The sequence below is a fragment of the Trichoplusia ni genome, chromosome 2 (genome assembly GCF_003590095.1).
Source record: "Trichoplusia ni isolate ovarian cell line Hi5 chromosome 2, tn1, whole genome shotgun sequence".
Taxonomy (NCBI): domain Eukaryota; kingdom Metazoa; phylum Arthropoda; class Insecta; order Lepidoptera; family Noctuidae; genus Trichoplusia; species Trichoplusia ni.
The window spans coordinates 16,565,037-16,574,451 of NC_039479.1; the positions used below are offsets into that span (position 1 = coordinate 16,565,037).

Genomic DNA, 9,415 nt, shown 5'->3' on the forward strand with positions numbered 1-9,415 from the left:
ATAAGAAGAAGAAGAAGAAGATATTCAATATTTACGTAATAAATTTAAAGCTGCGATGGTTCTCGCTTGATGGAATCCCACCGACTTTAAATAAGACTTATTTTCAGGTGAGAAAAAGAAATGGCGCTCGATAAAGCGTAAAGCGCTTTCTCACGCAATTGCATCATTCATGATTTATAGGGTCAGCGGAGGGCCCCAGACTCTTTCATTTCATCCCTGCTAAATTAAAATGTGATCAATTAGGACGGACGTACAGTTAATGGAGTATGCTTTTAGCGTGTCGTCTCGTTATAAACAATAATGCATCATGTTTCCAAATGGTTTTGTGTAAGATTTTGAAAAAAAAATTACTTTAAAATGGCTTAGGTATTTTAACTTCGGTTTGAACATTTGGAAGTTACTTACACAACAGTTTAGTACCTATTTACAATTGTAATACTAGAAGTCAAGTTGTGTGTCACCTTGTCTATTACCTCGTTATGAAAGGGACAACATGTGTGATCTTCAAAGTTTTTGTTAATTACATTTTGACATTAATACCGTGGTAGCCTAACAGTTCTATTTATGGATTTTTATGCAACGAACTTATTTAAGATAAAGTTACTTTTTTATTGAGCAAAGGTAAAGGAAAACTTCGTGAAGAAACCTGGATTTCCAAATATTTGAATCCATTCCCTACCCCAAGGGATTGGGTGTTCATCTGGATTCGCCCACCTAACCAAGAAACCAGGCCGGTTGATCAAACCGCGGGAGTAGTCACATGGCGGTTTAGGTTTAATCACACAAAAAAAATATCCCTGTGCATTGCAATGGGATTAAGGCTGGTTTAAATAGATTGGGATAATGTTAATGCTAAGTAAGATGTGAAGTGCAAGAGACACATTAGAAAGACATAAAGAAAAGGAGAACTATGCCCGGCAGTGGATTATAATTCAAGGCTGATGATAATGATGATAAATACTAATTTGTAAATGCTAGGCGTAAACCAAAGTCAATATTAGCGCACAAAACGTGTCAGTATCGCGTGTGTTCGTACGTGAGACATAACACGTGCATTACACATTTAATTCGGGTACGCACTTTGCATAGACATGATTGATTTCTGTCGAAAACCATCGCGCGGTGTCATTTGAGGTAACTGAAATACTCTCTTCGCCAGTTCTGAATAACGTTCATTTAATATTCTCAATGTTCCACAAATTGAATGTCCTATTAAATTGTATTTAGAATTCAGCTCGCTTTGGTAAAAATAAAAAAAGATGAATAAAATTTTGTATCATTTTTCATAATTGGAAATGGAATTGAATTACATTTATAACATTTTACTTTTTTAGACTGATGAATTCTTTTTAATAAACAGTGGATAATTTGAATTGAATGTATAATGCGGAAATCGTTAAAAAAGCAAAAGGAGCTATAGGCCGAATAGAGTGGAAAAATTGAAGGGAAATTTTGAATGTTCAGGAATTCCACTGCAATGGAACAGTAACGGCGAAATGAAGAAATAAAATAATTAACTTGTTAAAATTTTTGAATACTAGGAGCTAAGTCCAATTTCAGTTTGCTTAATGTTATTTATTTGTGTATTTGATTAATTAAAAACATTAGTAACATTTAAATTTACGTAAATATTTTTAATTAACTCATTTGCTTCCATTGAACTGATTTTATCATACAATGAAAACATATTGGATACCTACCAACCGTGTACGTAAGGAAAAAATAAAACTGTTAGGGATCCGTATTCTAGGGGTGAAAGCGGAACTCTATTCGTCTAACCGTCTAACGTATATACGGAAGTATGTCTGTTGATCCGCTTGCTTCCACTCCAGGGCCCCAATTCTGCGATTTAAAATGGCCGATGAATAAATGGCAATTGGAATAAAGTTGAAAATATTCCTATTCTCTTAAGCATTTTTCCAACACAATAATTGGAAATTCATTGTTTGGACCTTGAGTGTACTGTCCCGAACTGAATTTCCAATTATTGTGTAGGAAAAATGCTTAAGACAATATAAAAAGTGCCATTTTAAGCCAATTTTCATTCATTCATCGGCCATTGAGAATAGCAGAATTGGGGCCCTGGCTGCATCTGATGAACCATGCTGGATACACAGTTGTATTTGAAGAGATGATGTAAGTATTTCTGTTGCTGATACAACAAAAATTAGCGAAAATAGTTTCAGCAATGGTTAGTACTGACCCAAACTTGAAAGGGTAGCAAGCAGGCAGCAGTTTATGCAGTTATAGCAGTTTATGGAAAATTGATTTTATTTATCCTATCTGTACCTAACCCTCAGAGTTTCAATGCGACTCGCACTTGACCGTTTTTTTGTTTTGAAAGACATTAACAATTAATGAACCAGACAGTGATTTAAATGTTTAACGGAATATTGTCTAGTTTAAGCTATTATAATAATAAATCGGGTTTGGTATGTTCGGTTCGGTATGGTGGTTTGCAACTGGCTCCTAAAGTCTGTAATGAAAATACTGTTCTTGTATTCAGCCTGACATCTCTGGACTTAGTGTAAAGGTATTCGTTCATTAAAATTCATGTACTTAGCGATTTTCCTTACACTTTTTAGGATTTCACATTTTACGTGCATGAAATTCATGGTAGATTCCCAAGTGTATTTAAGTTCAGCTTAAATCTCTACAGTTAGTTAATACTGAAATTAAACAAAATTTTACCGAGTCCTAAATCGTGTGTTTTTAATATCGAATGTATTGTTTAAGAAATAGTTCAGATTAAGATTTAAAATAAGTTAAATTTTATTTTTTTGCTACAGAAAATTTAAAGTTTAAATGTGTACCCATCTTTTTATATTATTGTGTCCTTATTTCGCCGAATTGAGTTTCATCATTCTTTCTATGTCATCATTCTAAAGGACCAATAAATCAGGAATACATGAAATTGAACGGTACTTTTTGGACTTTATTTGGTCGTACAACAGTGAGGAGTAAATCATCATGTGCCTGCAGTATACCCAGAAAACAACGAATAGTACGATTAGAAACTTATTTTTGTTTTGCAATATCCCAAATCTTATTTCTATTAAAACTTTTCATCCGATTTTAAAGGTAAACCTAAGTAAACAGCAATAGTGTGACATAGCAGGTCAAATACGCTCGTAAACATGTTTTTTAAAATAAATCACTCTATATTTAGATTTATATGAATAAATGTATGTATTATTCACAAGTAATGCGTCAATTATTTTGTTTAAATTGGTAAAAGTGCCTTAACCCTAATTACATGATACCTATGACCCCGGTGGAGGGAAACGGACGAACAGACGAACAAACAGCAAAGCCTCACTGGGTTCTATTTTGGGGTTTCCGTAAGAAAATGTCAAAAATAGAACCCCATTACTGAGGGCATTTAATGATTGCGTAAGACTTAACGAAAATGATTAAGTAATTGGTCATTCATCTTTTAAAACAGAAGTTCAAATTATCAATAAAGTACCATTTTCACCTGGGTTTACCAGAGAGTAGTATCCCGTAAAAGTCTCACTACTACCGCTAATCGGGTATAAAGACCCATGCCCGGGTCTTGGGACCCGATTCTGGTATGTAATATAGATGCTTAATGATTGTTTTTTTTTTCATTGGCACTATTCGTACTCTCTTAAGCATTTTGAGAACTCAATAATTGGAAATTCACTACGGGGCGGAACACTCACTGTCAATACAATGAATGTCACCACTTCCCAACGAAGTATTAATGCAATTGTGGAAAAGCGACTCTTTACTGAGTAGTGTTCTGTAATACCTTCTTCACCAGCTGCAATAATATTACTTTCAATTACATCTTTCAAATTTTAATTTTAACTCTAGGTGTTTGACTAAAGTTTTTTTCCACGAATTATAAATTACTAGCGTTTCAAAATAATTAAGCAGGTACACGTAGAAGTCACGTTTACTTTATTTAAACTACAGTATATACGAATCTAGTCATTGAACTATAAAAAAGGCAATTATCACTATTTTAGAAAGAGAAGGTAGTATGAGTTCGTGTATTTCTCTTTCTGTGACCAGTGACGTCACTATTCTTCATAGTAGCCTTTATAATTGAATACATCACACCACTAGAACATGAATACATGAATCTAGTTATGACTGGCATAACCTCTTTATTTATGGCTGGACTGGTAGGTATTTCATGGTGGCTAATGACTGTTTGTCCATATACTCATGTTTATGTATTAAAGATCTGTTTAACGATTTAATCGGTACATTGTATGAACGGAATCTTCTAGTTTATATACTTTGTTAAGCTCTTCGAAGAGCTCTGGCAGCTGTGAGAGAGTTCTTGGAACACTAGGAGCGTTGGACTGTCAATTCAAAGTTCTCAAGTTCGATCCAAGCCACGCACAGACTTTTAGAGAGTTAAATAATAAATTTTATACATATGACAGCTTCCGCTTTATTGTTTGAATTTTAAATCTTTAATTTCGATTTTGTAAGTCGCAAGAGACTAATATTGATTGGATTTGGAAATTGCACGTGTAGCCCTCCGTATAAAGCACTAACAAGTATTGTTATGTAACGATTGAAATTAATACCTACCATTATTTCTTTATTTATCGCCGAACATCCCACTGGGCAATTTTTGCACACAACATTTAAGATGAGTAAATTGAAAATTCACTGTGCTTAGTCATTTTATGTTTGACGACATCCATTATATTCGAATACACCTCTGCATCTAGTATATCTGGTAAAGGAAGTAATAGTTACTTATTAGTCAGAAGTTTTCACTTGTTGAGTTCAAAATCGATAATATCACCTGTTAAAATATGTAGGCAGGTTCGCACCGCAGTGCGGTTCGAAAGTAAATTATGAGCCCATATGTTAGAGGCGGAATGATTTATTGTGTTCAATTCTAGTTTGTTCAAGTACTTGGCTTTGATATTACAATGCGTAGCCTTATACTATAGCATTCGTGTTTTAACATAGCTAGTGGCTAAGCTATAACCGCATAAGTGGTTCGATCACAGGTTAAGCTATGCTTGACGCGGTTGGTCCGTAGATGGGTGACCATCTTTCTCATAGCGAATTCCTCCGTGTTTCGGAAGGCACGTTAAATTGTGGGTCCCGGCTGTTATTCCTACATCTTTGACAGTCGTTACACGTAGTCAGAAGCTTGAAAAGTCTGACAGCCAGTCTAACCAAGGGGTGTCGTGTTGCCCAGGTGACTGGGTTGAGGAGGTCAGATAGGCAGTCGCTCCTTGTAAAACACTGGCACTTAGCTGAAACCGGTTGGACTGGTAGCCGACCCCAAAATAGTTTGGAAAAGGTATAGGCCGATGATGATTCGTGTTTTAACATACCTCTTTGCCATCATGTGAACCGTTTGTCCATGGTTATAAACTATCTTCAGAAAAAAACACAAGAAAACTGTCGTCTGCTGATCAAAATTTGAATGAGAGTCACAATTATTAAATACTCTCCAAAAGAAGAATACCATGTGGTATTGGATTTGCGGTTCTATGCATAATTTTGTATGCAAAGGTGCAGTTTCAAACTCAAATCTAGCACGTTTAAAAATTTGAATTTTTTGAAATATTTAGGTAATTTGCAAAAATTTTTTTCAATTGGGTTTAACACATTTTTACAGTATATTATATTTAATCCTAGCTTATTTAATATAAAATATTGTATCATTAAGATGATTTATAATATAGAAAATAAAACACTTTGAATTTGAATATAAAGAAGTGACAAAAACGAAATAATATATGTTTATTTCATATCTATAAAGAATACAACTAGACGTTTTACCAAGAATTAGCATTGCAGATTGATACTGGGCTAGGTAATTAACATCTTATGACTGAGCTGTTGAATAATACAAATATTTACAAGGAATCAAATTGTCATATCCGTTAAAGCCAAAGGCTTTGGCTGGAGTGTTTCCAATTAGTTGTAAAATTAATGTCGAATTATTTACATCAAGTTTCACACAGTTATGTCATGTCTTAAATCGTGATAATTTATATTGTATTATTTTATGAATAAGTATCAAACATGTTGGTGTTGGAACCTGCTCATTTCCAGTAATATTATCATCTTCTTAGCTAAAATCTAGCTTTATTTTCTTGCACGTTTCTCTGTATTCTGAGTCTCTCGTCAGGACAACTAACTTAAAAACGTAGTGGGCACTCGCTTTTAAAATCTGAAATCAAATGTCAATCAAAAATCACATCTTTAATGATATATTGCATTTATATTGAATACCGATCTGGTACATTTCTTGCCAAAAAAAGTCGGAATCGATGATGATGACGCCTTAGAAAAAAAGCATTCTTATAATTTTTTTTCGGGACCATAAAATTTAAGAGTATCCTAAGTTATTTTTAATGCTACTGACATATTATGTATACAACCTCCTAAAACGAGGCTCGCATACGTAACGAAGTTTCTGAACTAAACATATGGCCCTTCTGATTTGGGGCAGAAGCTTGGAGGTCATTGTATTTTAAACCGGACACGGAAATAGGACCAAGGATTAAATTTTCTTGATTAAAATCTAGACAAATGTAGCATTTAACTTGCCTACAGGATATGTTTACCATAGATTTGACAAGGATATATTAGAACCGGGCTAGCTCCAAAAATATAACGCAACGCAATTATGAGTGAAAAACACGTAATAAAATTAACGCCCTTTTTCAATGGAGACCAGTTAACATTTTAACAAGCAAGTAAAAGGAGTTGGGAAATATCTATGCAAAGTTTTTTGGTTCTTTGATTGTTTCTCTTATGTATATTTAGTAGTGGGTACAGAATGCTGGTTAAATGCTCTAAGGACAAGCTACTTATTCCATTCTGATAGTCAAAGAAATTCCCAAAGCGATTAGCTACATACCAAACAATTTTCTTCGGGACATCGTCATGTAAAAACGTATCAATATAATAGCAAAGCATTGGTTTTTATACTATATCACATCGTAAGCATTCGGACATGTTATCAGAGTAAGATCTAATAATATCTTAATATCAGCTACTTAATTAATCATCATTACCTCTACATTTTGCCTAAGGTAAACTGGACACGTGTAAAATTAAATTCTATACACTGGAACTAAGAACAACATGCCTACAGGTATTGTAATTAGGTTTGAATCTTATATACATACAAATTAGTTTGATAATAGCAGTCAAGACCCAGATATACTCAAGGAAAAATAATTGAATATATACTGTTTGTGCGCGGAGATATAAATATAATTTAGATAGTGTGGATCTTCTTTGGTGGAGCTGTGGTTTTAAGTTACTTGTGTTAGAATATTTTTCTAACATATACCTAAGTCAGCAATATACAAAAAGTAAACAAAAATTTTTGAGAACTTAATACATTGTGTAGTGAAAATTATGTATTGAGTGGTTAACAACCGATACTGATAATATATTTGTTTAGCGGACTTCAAAAGGGTGAAAAATCTTATGATAAAGATTCGAAATCTTCTTGTCTTATTATACTGTAAACTTATGTAATGATAAACTTTATTGTTCTTTTGATTTTATTGAAATAAGTTTCTTGACAAAAAGGTATACAAAAAAAGGGTGAACAATCTTGGAATAAGAATCAGAACCTAAATGAAAATAAAATAGGTATAGAGATTTAAGTATTGAAAACTTTTAAATAAGCATCTGGCACATATAAAATAGGAAATTAAAAATGAATAAGTTTTCTTTATAGCGTTACTATATTATGTCTGTGGTTACTCATGACAAAAAGTCACGTCAAAGCGCTTTAGCGAGGTGTACAAAAAATATCATAGATAAATAAACTGAAATGTAAACACCTCTTTTCGAAGCCAATATTGTCTGACGTTTTACGACAGACATTCATTTCATCAAAAACCAAAATTAATGTCGCCGTGCCTTGAACAAAATTTTCGTGTAACATTGGCTAAATAAATTCGCCGTCGTTGAAATTGCAATGAGTCAAAAGCAAAGGAGGAAAGTAAAGTCTCCGCCGTATAGAAAAGGGCGTCCTCTGCAAGCGTTACAGACGCTCATCCCATCTGAGTCGGTCATCGCTAACCTGCAGCCCGTCAAGGAAGAAACGAAGGCGGAACTTGTGGAAGACTCCCCAGAACGGTATGAGACCAGTGAAGCCTTCAAATCTGAAGTTGAAAGGTTCATAGAGATATCAAAGTACTTTTCAAGCCCACTCCGCAAAACTGCATCGTACATATGCGAGAATCGCCTTGTCTCGTACCCGACTGTATTCAGGATTGAGTACAAACGGGGGGTTATGACAACGGAGCATTTGAAATTCAATAACATCACCTTGGAGCCTGTTTACATAAGACTGTTCAAACTCATTCCTGATTTGGAACAAATTAGGTTTACGAACTTGTCCCTATCGCGGTGTAAGAGAGTTCCCCCGGGTTTATCTTTCAACCTAACATTTGTGTACGACGATGTGAATGAAAAACCACCTACAAATGCAAAAATGATATTCGTAGCCTCCAGAAAAACATCAACACCCTGTTATCAAATATGTGAAATTGAGTTAAATATTGATGCTCAAAAGATTCGATTACCATTTTAATTGATTTGAAAATCTCTTGTGTAATATTTCTATGATATGGAATTCTAATTCTGGTTTAGAAAGTGTCTACAATTGTTTTATTTCACCAGTTAGGTCAATGTATCAGTATATTGTGAATAGCCCGTGACAAATAAAGTCGATATTACAAAAAATATAATTTCGTTTAGCATTTTTTGAATAGTATTTAAGTATCGGTATTTGACAAAAAAAAACTTTTTTTATTTTGTAAACAAAAAATTAAGAGTAAACTGTGATAAATCTCGTGTGACGTCACTTACCAGTACGCTTTTTACTAGCCAGTGACGTATCTAGCAAGCACTTATCTAAGCGCTTTTAATATTCCTTACTTTTTAATGATGTGATGAATAAAAAATACGTACGTATTCAATGTTTTTTGGAAATCTGTCGGACGGACCAAACCGATTTATATTATACGACTTAGGCCCGATTTTTTTAATCGTCAGATAACTTTTATCTGAGGAATAAATATGGCCGTCAGGGAATCATCAAATCAGCCCTAAGGGCTGATTTTTCAAACGCCAGATACTTTTATTCATTGATGACAGCCTTTGTATAGAAAATACATATGTCAAACGGTCATATTTATTCCTCAAACAAAGTTATCTGACGATTGAAAAATCGGGCCTTAGTCAAATAACCTATTTATAATAATTACTTGCAAAACCGTTACAAACTACTTGTCAGGTCATACGAAGCACTACTTTGCACTTTAGAATTTGAACATCAACAATTAAAATCAACGTCTATTAATTGTTGTCAACATTTGCTTGTTTATGTTAAAATTAAAGCATCGCTAATAAGATACGTGACAACACACTCATTAAT

At 33.8% G+C, this 9,415-nt stretch overlaps 1 protein-coding gene across 1 annotated transcript; it reads left to right on the forward strand.

Annotated features, from left to right (window-relative positions):
* The first annotated feature begins 7,746 nt into the window (after positions 1–7,746).
* On the forward strand, positions 7,747–8,679 carry LOC113501142. The gene has a single exon (XM_026882173.1). It carries the CDS (start codon positions 7,952–7,954, stop codon positions 8,567–8,569), a length of 618 nt encoding a protein of 205 aa, XP_026737974.1. The 5' UTR covers positions 7,747–7,951; the 3' UTR covers positions 8,570–8,679.
* The last annotated feature ends 736 nt before the right edge of the window (positions 8,680–9,415 follow it).